The 18,787-nt window shown below is 43.2% G+C and overlaps 1 protein-coding gene across 1 annotated transcript in view; it reads right to left on the bottom strand.

Annotated features, from left to right (window-relative positions):
* tmem132e (transmembrane protein 132E) overlaps positions 1-18,787 on the bottom strand; it is a 735,345-nt gene that overhangs the window by 101,246 nt on the left and 615,312 nt on the right. Inside the window, exon 9 of the mRNA XM_078226016.1 lies at positions 11,993-12,269. Within this exon, the coding sequence (XP_078082142.1) occupies positions 11,993-12,269 (277 nt within the window). The remainder of the gene's footprint in view (positions 1-11,992; positions 12,270-18,787) is intronic.

Here is an 18,787-nt window from a genome sequence, read left to right as displayed (position 1 = left end):
CAATGTTTGTGGGGCCCACCACCTCTGGGCTGTTTTATTCGCTTTTTGTTGGGGGCCACCGCTCTCGGGCTGCTTTATCTGCTTTTTATGGCCCGGGAGCGATGTGGCGGGAACGTTTTTCAAATTTTTTTTGACTGTGCATGCGCAGTTGGAGGCTTCGATCGGAGCAACAGTGTTGTGGGCGTGATAAGCCCTGCCCACAGGGCAATTCAGACTTGCGATTTTTTTTCAGGCTGAATGCGTATCGGGGCACCTGAGAACAGGTTGCCAAGTCGGATCTGAATTGAGCGCAGATTCAGCACTTAGAATCAAAATGGTAAAATCGGCTCCGATGACAATTCCAATAAATCTGTGTACTTTTTGCACACATTAATGTTTACTTTTTAACAATCCCCAAAGGGCTCCTTACCTCTCTCAAAGGGAACTTGACCTCTCCCAAAGGTGTCTCAGGACCATATCCAAAGGATCAATTACTTCTCCTAAAGGACTATCCATTCCCCCCAAAAGACTCCAGCAGCCTTAGACTTACCCCAACCAGATCTAAAGTGCGCAAGTCATATTTTGGACATCCCAGGATTCAAAATCAGATATGACTGAGGAAGCTTTAACATGTGCAGTTGCCTCCATGAATCATGGATATACACATTAGAACCTACTCCATTAACCCCCCCTGTGAATATGGTGGAGGCCGGCTTTGGGGTGGGACCCCTGGATCTGGGTCTCCAATATTTTCGCAAAGTCAAAGAGCTTCTCCGTCTGTGCAGAAATTCTGGAGAGTTTACATTATAAACTACATTACAATAATAGAAATTTAGATTGGAAAAGTTGACAAAGTGCATGCTTCATATTTTTTAATATAGGTATGCTCTCTTTCAATTCTTTACAACCTTCCAAACTTCAAAGATACAGTAATTGTGCTTTCAGTTGATTGCTCGATTACCTCTGTGTCATATAATCGATCAAAGGACTTGTTCAGCAGATTGCCAACATTATCATTCATGTGTACTGGCTACTGTAAAAACAATCCCCTGCTTAATTTCAATTTTTGTATTAACTGCTCGCTTCTGACATCATTTATACTTTAACAATCCTTCTGCCGTTGGTATTTATCAATAAGGTTCACTGAGAAGTGTACACACTTTAGTAAAGAAGCACAGAAGCATTCTGTTTCATACCAGTAACTTGTGCTGGTGCCTGTTTACTGTTGAATGGGAGGTGGGTAGGGGGTATAGACACAGCTGCTTTTATTTTTATTGCCAATTTTGTATTGGCTTAATACCAGTCATAAAACTTAAAATTTAATAAAAACTTATAAAACTCTGACAAACCTAGCCTTTACTACCACGATAAAACAATGCGAAATTGAGTGTGTCAATAAAGTCATGCAAATCAATGCATACCTGCTATTGAAGCAGGTCAATATTCATTTTGAAAGAAAGCTGATCTATCAGCCATTCCAGCTAAGGACATCTTATCACCAATCTAAATAATTAATTCAAGCTAAAAGAAGCAACGGAAAGCATTATTAAAAAATAACGTCTGGGAAGATTCTCCGACCTCGGCGCACCGTTATTAGATCGTGCCAATGCCGGAGAATAGTGCGTGAGCCTAAAAGTCCATTTCACGTCCAGTACAAAACAGTTTGCCCTGGGCATGAAACAGGGCATGAAAATGGGCCCTCTTTCATGCCCATTTTCGCCCAGAAAGGTAGTGAGGCCGATTAGCATGAAATTGACTACATTTCAATCTCATTAGCAAATTCAGCATGCAATCCACCCACCTCTGTTGAGAGTCACACAGACGTGAATTACTACTGCTCCTTTAGAGTGTGGTTCCAGTGCGACAGTTGCGAGAGAAAGTTTGGAGGTAAGGACCGCTGTGCACCAAACTCCAGGGTGCAAGAGGCTGGCTCAGCCACGGACATGGCATGGGGTGGGGCACCCCCCCAGGGCACAGGGGCTTCTGGGGGGGGGGCTTGGCAAGGGCTGTGGGTCTTAGATTGGGGTTGCTATTGGTTTGGGGTTGAAGTAGGCCATTTTCCAAAAGCCATATTTTTATTATCTCATCAATATTCACCTCATTAAACATATTCATTTATTGGACTGATTGGCACCATTCATAACGTGCCCACAATGCAGAGGGGAACACCCGAATGGACATTCGTTTAAATCCCCCTCTGCACAGCTGAGAGACCTTTAATTTCAAAGCCGACAAAAGATCCTTATTCTGCCCAGCAACAGCACGAAGCTGCATTTTAAACCGGCCTTTGGCCAGAAGATCGGGATATCTGCGAGTCAAGACCTGGAGTGGGTTATATGGCATAACCGGACCGTCAATAAAATATTACAGGAATAAAATGACCAAGGCAGGCAAAGAAACTGAATAAACTAGGATAAAAAGAATAAAAGATTAGATTAAATCCCCCTACACATAGCAGGACAAAATGACATTAACACCTAATCTCGCAAGCATAGAATACAGACACAAAACAGTAGATGTCGATTTAGATAAGGGGACACATCGAGAGGATAATGGGAAACACATTAAAACACCGGGGCAAGAACAGGCAGTCTCATTAACACGGACACACACCATACAGATGCAAATTGACAAGTCTCTCAGGGAACTTCCTGACCAGACAGGCCACTTTATAAGTATTGTAAAAATGTATGAGCAAATGTTCCCGCTCGAATTTGGATTCCTATAAATATCCAGAGCAAATGTATAACTATTGAGATCAACGTGGCCAAGCACTGTTTCTAAGCTGGCTACAGGGGTCTCCCTGGGTTCCCAGTAATTGTACAATAAAGAAAAACGCTTTGAACCTTGCCTTGCGACTCGACTTCCTTGAATGCACTGGTACAGGGATTTTTCCCTACAACAGGGTTGTGTGTCATGCATTCTCCCTGCCTACTGAAAGACCCCGAGCAGTTGCAGAGAAAATAGTCAAATCCCACAAATGTTGCTCCCTCCTGCTGCCACCATTTGACTGGAAAGTCTCTGTGCTTTACTCTGTGGCATCCCATCCCAGGCCCCAATAACAGTCACAAGCACTTGGCAGCTGCCGTCCAAACCAAGGGAATTTGACAGGTGCTAACATGACTCTGCACACTGCATGCTACTCTCACCACCTCCTTCCCCTGTTCTTCCCCCAGAAAGAAGTTTAACAACACCTGGTTAAAGCCTTAAGGCTCCAAAAGCTTGTGGCTTTTGCTACCAAATAAACCTGTTGGACTTTAACCTGGTGTTGTTAAACTTCTTACTGTGTTTACCCCAGTCCAACGCCGGCATCTCGACATCATGACTTCCCCCAGAGCCAGAAGAGCTGGCAGAGATGTTTGTTTGCTGCCATATCATTCGACAGATATTGTCGCCTGCAGCAAGGCCAACCCAGGCCGGAGGCCGCTCCAGGACATCAAGAGGGCTGCTATTCAGGACATTGCCCCAAGAGGGAGCCTGAGGGATGGGGGCAGAAGACGGCGGAGGAGGTGACCCTGGCTGTACAGGACACCCATATCTTTCCATGAACTGCGAGAAGCCATGTGCTGTCAAAGGCTCTGACTGAGTATGGAGGCAGCGCAACGCCTGTGTCATGTTCCTTGCGGACATGGCACCTTGTGGGGGAGGAGGACACCTGCTCCCAATGGCAGTGAAGGTGACGGTAGCTACATCACTGGGTCATTCCAGGCCTCGAGCGGGGATCCTGGATTCCCAGGAAGCGTGCACAGCAGCTGCACCGTGAGGTATCCGGGCTCATCCAGGACCACTCCAGGCTGCCAGGATGGCTGGTGAGGGACAAGGGCTACCCACTGAGGCCATGGCTGATACTGCCAATGTGGGGGCCTGAGAATGGAGTGCTGCAGTGATTTAAAAGTCTGCAAGATAATCGGGGGCATGGAGATTAAAGCGACCAGACCACTTCAAAACTTTCACAGCTGGCAAGCAGGAATGTGGATGTTGATCACAGGACTGCCTGAAATCACCATACCACGGGTTATCTTCGGGTCTGCCAGGGTTAGAAAGGCCAGTCCAGCCATGAGACCGTCATCCCAGGAGAGAATGGTGAGGTCAACATCTTGTCCCCTGCCTGAGCCTACCCAAAGGACTCTTGAGGGACCCTTCTTCTGCAGTCTGGCAGTGGCAGAGGGCCAAGTGGCCATTGGACCTACCTCTGAGCCCTCCAGGTCACGGTGTGAATGCCAGTGTGCCAAAGCATCAGGGTATGTGGCCTGAAGGAGGGCCTGAGTGGGGTGTCTGAGGGGAAAGGGGCGGGGGGGGGGGGGGGGGGGGGGGAGTCTGAGAGGGAATGGGGTCTGAGGAGGGTGGGATCAGGTAGGGTCACCTTCATGTCTGCATGGTGTGTGGGGAGTTATTACTGGTTACTGGTGGGGGGGAGGGTGCCCCTCCTGGGTGAGGGGTTGGTGAGGAAGGCACCCTTTCATTTTTTGGCGGGAGAGGGGTCTGTCTCTGAATGCGGAGATCAAGGCGCCCTTTGGCTGACAGGTTCCGTGTTGAGCTCATTAGCATTGTTCAGGTGGGTGAATCCCACCTGACAGATGTTGCCAACACAAGAGGGAAACACTCCTGTTTTCCCGCTGGTGTGGGCACTTAGCCCGAAAACGGGAGAATTTTGTCCCACATGGAATATGCAAATTTTGTGGATGGTTATGTAACCCCCTGCTGACCACTATATGGGGCTACTATTTATATATTCAATCAACATGATCCTGAATTCCTAGCGGTTGATGTTGATTTGGCTAATTCCCTGTTTACCCATAAATGGCAGTACTGTAAGTCGCAATATCAAAAATAAATTTAATAACACATATCATTAAAAGACATAAAACAGTGAGCTCTGATCTATAACCGTTGGTGCACATATGGGGAAACTCATCCTCAGTAACACATTTGTAGATACTGTTCCTCTTGGACTGTATAGTCCCCACCAGTTACTCACGACACCCACACACAGTCCAGGAGAGACACACGTGTGGAAGATGATGCCGCAGGAGGCAGAGGTGCCGCAAGCTATCCGTGCAGCAACGTAGGTCGAGTGCGCTGAATGCTGTCCTCCTCGGCAGTAATGAAAAGAACAGGCAGGGGAACGCCTGGCTGCCTCTCACTCCAAACCGAATTCTCCCTGCCTGGAAAAAGCTCTCTCTCTCTTCAGCTCTGCACCTTCAGCTCTGCACCTTCAGCTCTCTCTCTCTTCAGCTCTGCACCTTCAGCTCTGCACCTTCAGCTCTCTGCCTCTCCTTTGCTTCACTTCCTGGCGCCTTTTTTTTTCCTCCTGCCCCCAGAGCAATCCCATTGGCCCAGCCCACATCACTCAACCAACAGCACCCACCCGGCAAACAGGACACTGAAGCCCACCAGGGACAAAGAACACTGGTAACTGTCTTCCCCACAAATTTTCCTCAGTCCCTTACAGTTAGAAGAGATATGAGAGCTAAAAGGGAAGTTATAAAGGACTTAAAAGATAATATAGAAGAAGATAGGGGATTTTATCATTGTAAAAATTAAAAGAATACTTATAGGGAGGATGGAACAGTGCGCAGATAATAAGGTAGTTTCATTTTAGGATATGAAGATATTTTATAAATATTTTGCAATAGCTTTTAAAAATGGTGAAAGTGAGAATGCAGGTTCATTAGGTATCAACTTTTCTGGAGATAGTTGCAAACAAAATTATTTCTAAAAAATTTGCAGAATGCAAGATAAATTTCTTAATGACATGTTACTCAGGACTGAGATGTAATAATAGCATGTAATAATAGCATGTACCCCAGTGCTGGGCCTTGATGGCATATACCCAAGGACAGGATCCTACTAGCACATACCTCAAGATTTGGCCTGATGGCACATATCCCAAGATTGGGCTCTAATGGTATTTAAGAACATAAGAACATAAGAAATAGGAGCAGGAGTAGGCCATCTAGTCCCTCGAGCCTGCCCTGCCATTCAATAAGATCATGGCTGATCTGAAGTGGATCAGTTCCACTTACCCGCCTGATCCCTATAACCCCTAATTCCCTTACCGATCAGGAATCCATCTATCCATGATTTAAACATATTCAATGAGGTAGCCTCCATCACTTCAGTGGGCAGAGAATTCCAGAGATTCACCACCCTCTGACAGAAGAAGTTCCTTCTCAATTCTGTCCTAAACTGACCCCCCTTTATTTTGAGGCTGTGCCCTCTAGTTCTAGTTTCCTTTCTAAGTGGAAAGAATCTCTCAACCTCTACCCTATCCAGCCCCTTCATTATCTTATAGGTCTCTATAAGATCCCCCCTCAGCCTTCTAAATTCCAACGAGATTTAACCCATGACTGGCCTTGATACCACATACCCAGGATGATTGGAAAGAGAGGAAATGTTCAAAACACAGTTTTTCACCAAATATGACTGTGGGATAGGACAGTAGCCAACAAAACAACTTTGTTCAAGTATAGAAAGCAAAAAACCTGGACAACTATAGTCTGATATTATTTGTCAGCAAACCATTAGAATCCATAATCGGTGGAAACAGAAGACATGGCTGAGATACTAAGTAAGAATTTTGCGCTGCTGTTTACCAAGATAGAGATCTTTGCCAAACCTCTGGTAAATGCGTTTTCTGGGATACTGAATGAGATAAAAATACAGGTAGTTAAATAGGAGGCTCCATAAAAGATGACAGTGCTTAAAGTCGATAAATCATCTGGTAATTGGATTAATGAAGGAAGTAAGGGTAAAAATTGCAGAGGTGCTGGCCATAATCTTCCAAACCCTCCTCAGAAAAAGGGAAGGTGCCAAAGGACTGGCAAATTACAAATCATACACCTTGCTCAAAAAAGGGAGAAGGATGTACTTGGCATTTACAGGCCAGTCCCAATCAGTTTAATGCCAGTGTTGGGAAAGCTTTGAGAAACAATAATCCAGGAGAAAAATAACAGTCACTTGGACAAGCATAGATTAGATTATAAAGGAACAAATTGTGTTTGACTAACTTGACTTTTGATGAGGTGACAGACATGTTCTGCTTTCAAAAGACATTTGATAAAATGCTAGCTATTCCGCTTGTTCGAAAGGCTGAAAACCACAGGATTAGCAAGGTTATAGCAGCATGGATACAAAGCTAAATAATGGACCAAAGGGCGAAAACAGCATGGCTGTTTTTTTGGACTGGGCAAGTTTACAGTGAGGTTCTTCAAGGTTCAGTACCAGGACCAGAGCTTGTTTAGATATAGTCACTGATTTGGATTTACGGGTACAGGGCACATATTTTGAAATATGCACTTAGCACAAAACTTGGAAGTCTAGTAAACAGTAATGAAGATAGCAATAGACTCCAAGAACGCATATGGCAGATGAAATTCAACACAGAAAAATGTGTGGTGATATGTTCTGGAGGAATATTAAAGAGAGACAATACATGCTGCAATTGTAAAAAGGATGCAAGAGAGAGACATGAGGATGGTTTGTGCACAGATATTCGAAGGTGGCAGGACATGTTAATGAAGCATATGGGATCCTGCACTTTAAAAATAACAGCATAGAATAGAAATGCCAGGAAGTTAAGCTAAACTTATATAGAACACTAGGTTGGCCCTATAGCTGGAGTATTGTGTTCACTTCTGGGCATCACACTTTAGGAAGAACCTGAAGGCTTTGAAGAGGATACAGAAGACGTTTATTAGAAGAGTTCCAGGCATGAGAGATAACAGATACCAGCATAGACTGGAGAAGATATGGGGTTGTTTTCTTTACAACAGCGAAGGATAAAAGGTGATTTGATAGAGATGTTCAAAATTAAGTTAAAAGTAAATGAAAAGAAAATGGTTGCAAGGTCAATAATGAGAATACATATTTAAGGTGATTGGCAAAATAACCAGAGGCAACCTGAAGAAAAGCTCCTTTTAAGCAACAAGTTGCCATGTTTTGAATGCACCATTTAATAGGGTGGTGGATACAGATTCAATTGTAGCATTCAAAAAAGAATCAGATAAATATGTGAAGCAGAAAAAACACAGGGATATGGAGAAAGGATGGTGGATTGGGACTAATATACTGTTCTTTTAATGAGCCAGTGTAGCATTGATAGGCCAAATGGCCTCCTTCTGTGCTGTTCCATTTTATGATTCATATGAAGTGAAATGGTAGCAGCATAAAATAAGCAGAATAGTTTTTAATTTTGTAGTTTACAATTCATAGTCACTAGATTTTCTGCTTGGAGTAAAACCTATGATTAAATGTGAAAAGGACAGTTGTTCTTCTTATGCCTCTGTTATGTCTGGATTGTTTTTGAAGAGATGAATGCTTTGTATTTCTGTTGTGAAGTTGGTGAGACTATATAACATATGCTGCTGAGTCCACGGTAATCATTGGTGTTCTGCAGATTTCTGTGTTCTGCTATGCTCATATTGTAAATATGAATATTCTCTGGTTGAATGGTTCAGTCAGTGTTTTGTTTTATGTTGGTGTGAGTGTGTATAATATAAAACAGGAATTTATAAGGGCCAATTTCAAATATGCTCATCCATTGGAAACTGCTCAAGCAGATGGTTAATATTGACAATGGCAATTACCATTGGGATCTGAATGTCTAACCGTGTTGGATTTTCATATGCTTTTCAGAGCAGGTGAGAGAAGTAACCACTGGAAGCCACCAGGGTCCTTGCATAACAATGCAGATAAAGATTGACACAGCTGTCTGTCTGTATTAGTTAACCACATGTCTCTGCAGGCAAGTTGTTGTGACTTCCATGCGTGCAATGATGATGCAATGAGGTGAAAAAGGGGTTCAGAGTCAGTAGAAGATACTGGGCGAAGAGAAGGAATTGGAACTGTAAAAGTGAAGCTTTAGTAGATGGAGTAGGCCTCAGGTTCCAAATAAGAGCCTCATGTTTGTCAGATTGAGCATGAAATACTAAAGGGAAAAGTTGGAGATGGTGACAACTTCATTACGTGTGTCTAAAATCTTCTGCTATAGTTGACTAGGGACGATCAAACTGCTGAAAAGGATGAATATGGGCACCAACAGAAGCAACTAGAGAAAACCTGCAATCCAATCACCACAAAGTTGTATCAGGGGCCTAGTGGACTACCAGGGAGTTTTTCCTAGTCCTGGGCAGTGCAGCCACAACATTTCGTCCAGCAATTCAGAATTACAAAATTGTTTTGTCTCAGAAAGAGGTTATTTGTCCCATCGAGTCTACACTGGCTCTCCAAACAAGCATCATGACGTGGTACCATTCCGTTGCCTTTTTCCCATACCCCTTCACAATGTTTCTATTCAAGTAATCATCTAATGCCCTTTTGAATGCCTCGATTGAACCTGCCTCCACCACATTTCCAGGTAGTACATCCCAGACTCAAAAAAGATGTTTCTCACATCGCGTTTGCTTCTTTTGCAAATCACTTTAAATCTGTGCTCTCTCAGTCTCAATCCTTTTACGAGCGAGAACAATTTCTCCTGACCTACTCTGTTCAGTCCCCTCTTGATTTAGAACATTACTATCAAATCTCCAGTTAACCTTCTCTTCAAGAACAGTCCAACCTCTTCAATCTATCCTCATAACCAAAGTTTCTCATCCCTTGTAAGTCTCTTCTACACTCTCTCCAATGTGTTCACATCCTTCCCGTATTGTGGCACTCAGAATTGTAAACAATATTCCAGCTAAGGTCGAACTAGTGTCTTGTATAAGTTCAGCATAACCTCCTTGCTCTTGTACTCTATGCCCTATTAATAAAGCCCAGAATATTATATGCTTTATTAACTCTCCACCTGCCCTGCCACCTTCAATGATTGATGCACATGTATACTCAGGTCCCTCTGCTCCTGTACTCTTTAAGAATTTTACCCATTATTTTATAGTGTCTCTCCATGTTCTTCCTACCAAAATGCATCACCTCACACTTCTCCACATTGATTGAGGAGGTTGATTAAAGTACACAACTACCAGTATGGCTAGCATCTTGGAAGAGATAGCAAGGGCGGAATCATGGTGCATGCATGACTATATTGGTGCAGGAACTAAGAATGGGCAGGCTTCAGGGTCCCAGGAACCAGGAGAAAAGATTGTTTTTTTTAATTCTCACTCTACATTCAAAGGTTTTCTCGGCATTTTCCTCCCCACCTCTCCTGAAAGCTCAATCATGTGCTGAGCTAAGTGTTCAGCAATATGTTGCATCTGTTTTAATTATGCATCTTCAGCAACCAAAAGTATTTTCCATTTTTGTCTTCATCCCAGCATGGAGCTTCTGTAGTATTTTACGATAGAGGCAGATTTGAGATTTTTTTTGTAAAGTTGATTTGCTAATGATGCTGTTGTGCTAGTAAAGCAAACACTTGTGACACATTTGCAATTGGTAGGAGACACAAGAATCAAAGCGCTGCTGGAGTGTAAAAAGTAATTTGTTTGAAATTAGTCCCACCATAATTGTTGTTCTGTCCATGAAAATCATATAATAATAGATATTTGAACTCAGAAAGCCAGGCAGTGAACGACAGAGCACTGCAGGCTAGTCTTTACACATTTATATGCTTTTATTTACAGAGACACACTTTACACATGGCACACAACAACCAACAACTCCTCTTTCATTCTGCATATGAGCATAGGTGATTTTCAAAATTAATACTTACCACCTAAATTGAATTGACATACCATAGCTGGTAAAGCAACCATGAATCTGGTGGATTGTCATATAAACCGAACCGCTTCAGTAACACAATTTAAGGAAGGAAACCTATTGTTCTTCCCATTCTGGCTACTGTGTGACTCCAGTTCTGCACAAAATGGTTGATAATTACCTGCCTTCTGAAGTATCCCAGGAAGCCACTTAATTATATAAGGACAATTAATATTAAGTAGGAGTTCTTGTGGCGCAGTGGGTAACATCCCAGCCTCTGAGCCAGAAGTTCTGGGTTTGATTTCCACCCTCAGGCCTCATGGCCAATGAAGGTGCATTCATAACATGGTCAAATAAGTTGAGAGCAAATCTTTCCAAACACGTAATGGCTGATGGTCAGATTTTGATTTGAATTGACTTGATTTATTATTGTCACATGTATTAGCATACAGTGAAAAGTATTGTTTCTTGTGCACTAGGCAGACAAAGCATACCGTTTTTAGAGAAGGAAATGAGAGAGTGCAGAATGTAGTGTTACAGTCATAGCTAGGGTGTAGAAAAAGATCAACTTAATGCAAGATAAGTCCATTCAAGAGTGGAAGAGACTCCTGGTTGGCTACGCTTGATGTGGAATGGTGCCCCTCAAGCTATAAGCCCTTGATGACAGATTCAAAACCTGTTCTGGGAATTACTAGCAATGGAAATGGATGAAAGTCTGCCTTAGTGCACCACCATGTGTGGGAAGAGACTTGGAATTGGAAATTAATATTAAGAAATAAATGCCAGGCTTGCTAGTGATGCCTGCATAATGAGAATAAAGAAGATGGCAAACTATGCCAAGTTTAGCTTAAAAATTACTGTTAGTTTAGGCTTTAAAATCTCCTGTCTTTCCAGCTTTTTAACTGTATGTTTGTCTAACTTTCTAATTTATTTCTTGAATATATGTTTTCAAACATGTCATCACGATTCAGCTGTCACATTATTGCAAAGTGCTATGATGTGCTTTAAAAAATATTAAAGCATAGAAAGGCAGTCATTTTCTGTTGACTCTTTATGACTTGGAAGAGGGGTTGTCATTTACAAGAACCTACCAATATCAATAAGGTCCTTACCAACAGAAAATACCCAAGATTTGAGTGAACTGAATGTGGAGGTCATTACAATCAAATGGAATAATACAGCAGAGTTTGGCCTGTCACTAAGTTATGATAGTCTAACTGAAGTAGTGACTCATATTACACATATTTTGCAAGTTGAAATTTGGAGTATTTTTATTTATATCAAACAAGCAAATTCAGTCTATAGCAGACACTGAACAATCATCTCTAAGTTGCCAAAGAAAACAAACACACATTCTGAGGGGAAAAAAAAAACTAACCTTGAACATAGTTGTTCCAGGCTCACGTCCACCAAGCACATTGCCCTCCACAATCTGTGCAATTCTTGTATCGGCCACCCTCATGAAGTCACTGACTAGATCAGTGACATCCACTGACCAGTCCGGTCCTAACATGGTGATCACCTGGTTGGTGCCCTCTGAGGAAGTTGTGTGGAATTGTGTGAACACTCGTACTAGTGCATGTTGGTACTGCAGAGTGCAGCCTCGTGTTTTGCTTCGTTCTTCCTCATCTTCATCCTCACTATCACGAGTGGACCTGAAAAATAGAGTACATGTGCAGCAAGGTAAGTGTTCAATTAACATATGTCTTTGAAATAAAAAAAAACACTATTATATGAAAGGCCTTGTGGCAACCTGCCAATGACTCTAATAACTGCAATATTTGGCAAGGCCTCAAAAAGCTGTAATATATCAACTGCATCAGCCAATTGGATATGCAAAGGAGCCAAAATGTTATTTGGCTAGAGACCTTCTCTCAAGGTTCCTGCCAAAGTCATTCTAAAGGCAATTGTTGGGAGTTTATGACAGTATACCAGAGATGGTTTGGAATTCAAGTTTCCATCTGTTTCTGTGGAAAAATGCCGGCCTCTTTCCAAAGCCTCCCGAGTCCCTTGAACTCACCACGTAGGGAACACCATTCCTAAGCTGCTTGGTAGCATTGGAAGTCCAGGATGTGGTACTCCCAAACAACTAGATGCTAACAAATTATAGGCACTTCTTCCTTACTCCGTTAATGGTCTCTTTGCACTATCACCAAACACAGTCACATGAATAATCTGTTAGGGGTCCACAGGAGCAGCCTGAGGATGTCACTATATCTGTTTTCCCTCCCTAACCCAATTGGAAAAGACCATTGCCTTTTGGGTCCTCCATGGCTTTGTGCCTGTAATGGGAAGCATGTGGGCTGGGTGGGAATTCATTCACCATTTTATGGTGCTGCATTTTGAGTTCTTTACTGAAAAGATCATGAGGATGATTCTCCCATCCCACTGAGCTAATTTATTAGTGCAGTGGGCTGAGAGATTTCAGTGGGGCCAGGTTAGTGCAATCCACGCTGGGTGTCTGGCCCTGAGCGTCTCTCCTGGCACCAGAAATCTAGCGCCGTCAGCTCCACGCTGGAAATAGGCGCAGAGTTGTATTATGTATTCATGAGGATATTTTAATATCATTTGAATATAATTAGCGGACCCGGGACTGAAGTTTCCCACCCGCTAAGAGTATTTCACTCCAGTGGGGTTTACAGTAGCTCCCCACTTTCAGGGAGCTAGCGGCCCGACCCCGCTCGAATGAAGGGGGGCAATCAGGGCCCCCCAGAGAATCGGACAGTGGGGGGGGGTGGTATCTCCTGGGCATTGGCACCCTGGCAGTGCCAGGGGACCAGGCATATGGGGGCTGGGCCTTAGGGCGATTGGTGGGTGTTCCCGCTGCCACTCTGCAGTTGGGATTGGTGGGGGAAGGGTAAAGGCCAGCGATTTGAGGGGGGTGGGGGTAAGCCGGGGAAGGGCGCAGTCAGCCTCCTTGTGAGGGGTGGGGTCAGGACTGTGGGGTGGAGAATTGGGAGGGAGGGGGCTGGAGATCGGGTGGACTGGGATTTGGGGGAGGTGGGGGGGAGGTGGCCCGGGAATGGTCAGGGGCCAGCAGTTGGGCTGTGGCGAGGGGCGGAGAGCCGACATTGTAGGGGTCGCGAGGCTGGCCAGCGATTGAGCTGGCCAGCATTTGGGAGGCCGGCAGTGCGGGATCACTGTGCATGCGCGATCTCGGCACTGACAGATCGACGCATGCACAGTGACCCGCTCAGCGCGCTTATTTCAGCCTCTCCAGTGGGAATAGGCCTCGCCCTCTGAAATTTGATGATATTCACGCTGATATTCTCTGCATTGCACAGAGTTTGGGAGATTCTTTGAACTCCCACTGAAAAAAACAGCGTAAATTACTCCAGTTTTCATGCAAATTCGACACTTAGAATTTTTTTGAAGCATTCCGTCCCATGTGTTGGATTGCTCAGTAGAAGTTACGCTGGGTTATTACTCCTGAAGCCCAACCAAAATAATGCAAAGACAATCTGACTTATGATAGACCATGTAAAAAATTAACCTGTCATAGAATCTCAATTTCCTGATGGAAAGCAAACCAACAATCTGTCAAATGTCTCCTCATCTTCAAAGATACTGAGCAAAACTGCAGGATATAAATCCAGCCCCAGAACCCACACTTTTGAACCCAGTCAGGTCCAATTCATCCATCCTCCATCCATGGTTCCATTAACATTGAATATTTGATCATCTCTGTCAAAAGGTAATTGGATAAATACTTTGAGCGGGGAATTTTCAGGGCCAAGGGGAAAGAACAGGGGAGTGTAACTCATTGGATAGCTCTTTCAGAGACCCAGCACATGCACATTGACTGAATGTCCTTTTTCTGTATTCTATAATTTTATTCTATTGTTGTTCTGACTAGATTATTTGCTGAAAGACTATTTTGCATACCCATTATTCAGGCAGAGGAAAAGATGCATAATCTCTTGTACCATATTAACATTTTGATTTAATTTATACCATACTGTTAATATGTCAAGTTCAACTAACAAAAGGGTTAGAGACAAGAGATATTATGTTAATTCAAAGTAGGTGCTGTGGCTGTGACGCAGAATAACGTTAACAGCATAGATTCAATTCCCGTACCAGCTGAGGTAGTTCTTAGGATCTGCCTCCTCCTCCCCTTGCTCTGGAGTAGTATCACAGTATAAACCATAATTAGCAACCCTCAGACAATAAGGACACTGCATGGAGAGAGAGGTGCTGTTGAAAGTGGTGTACATTTGCATGGCACATTCGTTTTAAGATAACAGTAAATTATTGAGCATATTCCAGGGCAGTTCTCACACTGAGTTTAGAATAGACTTTTCATTCAACAAATGTAGCAATGTAGTAAGTTAAGTAGACTTACTAGTGCTGCAAGCTTACAAAGCACGATAGAGGAATGTTCACTCAAGGTGACAAAATTGGTTGGCAGCTAGGCAGACTATTACCGATTAGACAGTTTTGAAAGAAAGATTAGAAATTAGCCTTCTCAATCTTTATTGAGAAAAAGAAATAGGCTGGAATTTTGCCTTCCCTTGATAGATCAGGTTGTCAGATGGTTGACTGGTAATTGTTTTTAATATAATCTGTTGCAAAATTCTAAAAAGGAATATGTTATCAATGATTTAAAGGCAAAATTTAGATGCCAAGGTCAATGGAACAAAACTGAATGAGCAAATGATCACTGAGTAGTAAATAAGTTGTTTCCTCATGTCAATCCAGGTACAGTGTACGAACTGTGAGGTTATCAAATGTGATTTTTGAAGCTTAAGATTTACTGCCCAAAACTTATTGACAGAACCACTGATTTTTTTTCATTCATTCTTGGGACATTGATGTCATTGGCTAGCCAGACTTTTTATACAGTAAGAAGTCTCAGAACACCAGGTTAAAACCCAACAGGTTTATTTGGTAGCACAAGCCACTAGCTTCCATAACGCTGCCCCTTCATCAGGTAAGTGGGAGTTCTGTTCACAAACATGGCATATAAAGACACAAACTCAATTTACAAAATAATGATTGGAATGCGAGTCTTTTCAGGCAATCAAGTCTTAAAGGTACAGATAATGTGAGTGGAGAGAGGGTTAAACACAGGTTAAAGAGATGTGTATTGTCTCCAGCCAGGACAGTTAGTGAGATTTTGCAAGCCCAGGCAAGTCGTGGAGGTTACAGATAGTGTGACGTGAACCCAAGATCCCAGTTGAGGTCGTCCTCATGTGTGCAGAATTTGGCTATCAGTCTATGCTCAACGACTCTGCGCTGTCGTGTGTCGTGAAGGCCGCCTTGGAGGACGCTTACCCAAAGATCAGAGGCCGAATGCCCGTGACCGCTGAAGTGTTTCCCAACAGGAACACTTTCTGTTTAGGGATATTGCCTATCCCTAGTTGCCTGAGGGCAGCTGAGAGTCAACCACATTGTGCGGCTCTGGAGCCACATGTAGGCCAGAACAGGTGAGGACGCCAGATTTCCAACAATCGACAATGGTTTTACAGTCATCAGTAGATTCCTAATTCCAGATATATTTTTTTAATTTCAAATTCCACCATCTGCCGTGGCGGCATTCGAACCCGGGTCCCCAGAACATTGGCTGAGTTTCTGGATTAATAGTCTCGCGATAATACCACTAGGCCATTATCTAGTTGTATTATTGGATATTGCACTTGGACTCATTGGGCACTCCACTCGTCTGAATTTACGGCAGTAACTTCTTTGACTTTGTGAGAGGAAGTAAGGAAGTTAATTTTTGAAACTGAATGGCAGCAAATGCACCTTGTTGATTGAAGTATTTGCGCGTGTCATTCTGTCCTACACTGGCCTGTGCTGCAGTCATGTCATCAGCTGACTTTTCCATCTTAAGTACCATGTTTGCCCGCCTCAAGACACACATCACAATATTGACCATCTTTACCTTAATTCTAATGACAGGTCAGTTTGGATTTCAATTCAGCAATTTTTCATACAGGCGTGTTTTTACCAGTAAAAAAATCACTAACGCAGCGATCTTGTGGTTTGGTCCTTTGTGTTCTGTGGGGCAATAGGCGGGGTCAGGAGGGGTGCAACATCATGAGGTGGGGGGGGGGAACAGAAATGAAGCTGAGCAAGGGGTCCCACAAAGTGTAAATCTGCCTCCATGATATGAAATCACCCCAGGTCTTAAGCACTTGAATGTCCTGCATGCAACGAGAATGGAATCTACCAAAGCTGAAGTTTCAGAAAATTTGGCAAGCTTTACGGCACCACATAAAGCCACCAGAAATAAATTTTAAGCCAGAGGACATGGTACATTATGAAAGAGTAAGAGGGCAAGATCTGGGTAATGTTATAGACAGTGATGGAAAAACAGTAATTTTACAACATTGTTGGGTACATTCATAGAAACTAGAAGCAGATTCAAAGGGCCGAGTGGCCTACTCCTGCTTCTAGTTTCAGGATTGAATTTTAATCATGGCTGACCATCAAATTCAATATCCTGATCCTCCCCATATCCTTTGATCTCTTTAGCCCCTAGAGCTGTATCTAATTTCTTCTTGAAATCACAGAACGTCTAGGCCTCAACTACATTCTGTGGAAGTGAATTCCATACATTCACCACCTTCTGGCTGAAGAAATTTCTTCTCACCTCAGTTCTAAAATATCCTCATACTATGACCCCTGTTTCTGGACTTCCCCATCATTGGGAACATTCTTTTTGAATCTACTCTGTCTAACCCTTTTAGAATTCTTTATGTTTCAATGAGATCCCCTCTCACTTTTCTTTTAGGCGGGTTTCTGATTTAGGGGCGTTCAGTCATAATCCCACAGATGGTAGCTTGGCTCCTCAGCCAAGCACTTACACCAAATGTCTGAACCTGCGGTTCCTCTCGTACTGAGCAGGATTACTATTGCAACCAGTGAATATAATCTTAACTGACAGCCTTTCATCATACGACAGATCTGCCATCCCAGGAATCAGCTTGGTAAACCTTCGCTGTACTCCCTCTATAGCAAGGACATCCTTCCTCAGGTAAGGACACCAAAGCTGTGCACAATGCTCCAGATGTGGCCTCACCAACACCCAATACAATTACAGCAAAACATCCCTATCCCGATACTCAAATCCTCTCGCTATGAAGGCCAACATACCATTTGCCTTCTTTACTGCCTGCTGTACCTGCATGTTTGCTTTCAGTGACTGATGCATGAGCTCTCTAAGGTCTCGCTGAGTATTCACCTCTCAATTTACACCATTCAAGTAATAATCTGTCTTCCTATTACTGCTACCAAAGTGGATAACCTCACATTTATCCACATTACACTGCATCTGACATGCATATGCCCACACACTCAGCCTGTCCAAATCATGCTGAAGCCACTCTGCATCCTCCTCACAGCTCACCCTCCCACCCAACTTTGTATCATCTGCAAATTTGGAGACAATATATTCAGTTCCCTCTTCCAAACCATTAACTTATAATGTGAACAGTTGGGGTCCTAGCCCAGATCCCTGTGGAACTCCACTAGTACTGACTGCTAATCAGAGAAAGACCCATTTATGCCAACTCTTTGCGTCCTATCTGCTATCCATCTCAAGACGTTACCTGCAATCCCATGTGCTTAACTTAACACCGTATTCTGTTATGTGAGACCTTATTGAAAGCTTTCTGAAAGTCTAAATAAACCACATCCACTGACTCTCCTTGGCCAACTCTACTAGTTGCATCCTCAAAGAATTCCAATAGATTTATCAAACATGATTTCTCTTTTGTAAATCCATGCTGACTTTGTCTGATTATACCATTGCCTTCCAAATGCTGAGTTATAAAATCCTTGAAAATAGACTCTAGCAACTTCCCCAATACTGACATTAGCTCACTGGTCTGTAGTTCCCTATTTTTTCTCTACCTCCCTTTTTGAATGGCAAGCTTACATTGGCTACTCTCCAATCTGTAGGAACCAATCCAGAGTCCAAAGAATTTTGGAAAATAACCACCAGTGGATCTACTATTTCCAGGGGCACTTCCTTAAGTACTCTGGGATGAAGATTATCATTCCTCATGGCTATTTATCCCAACTGGCAACTTCCCAAAGCTGACACTAGAGTAAAATATATGCCAGTAGGGGCTGATGAATGGATGGGTGCCATCATTAAAGGGAGAGCAGGAAAGGCCACTAGCAAATGTAAACATTGGCTGAATGTGCAGGATGAAGGCCAGGG

This window comes from Mustelus asterias, chromosome 12 (genome assembly GCF_964213995.1).
Source record: "Mustelus asterias chromosome 12, sMusAst1.hap1.1, whole genome shotgun sequence".
Lineage (NCBI taxonomy): Eukaryota > Metazoa > Chordata > Chondrichthyes > Carcharhiniformes > Triakidae > Mustelus > Mustelus asterias.
This window is presented reverse-complemented; position numbering and strand designations above follow the sequence as displayed.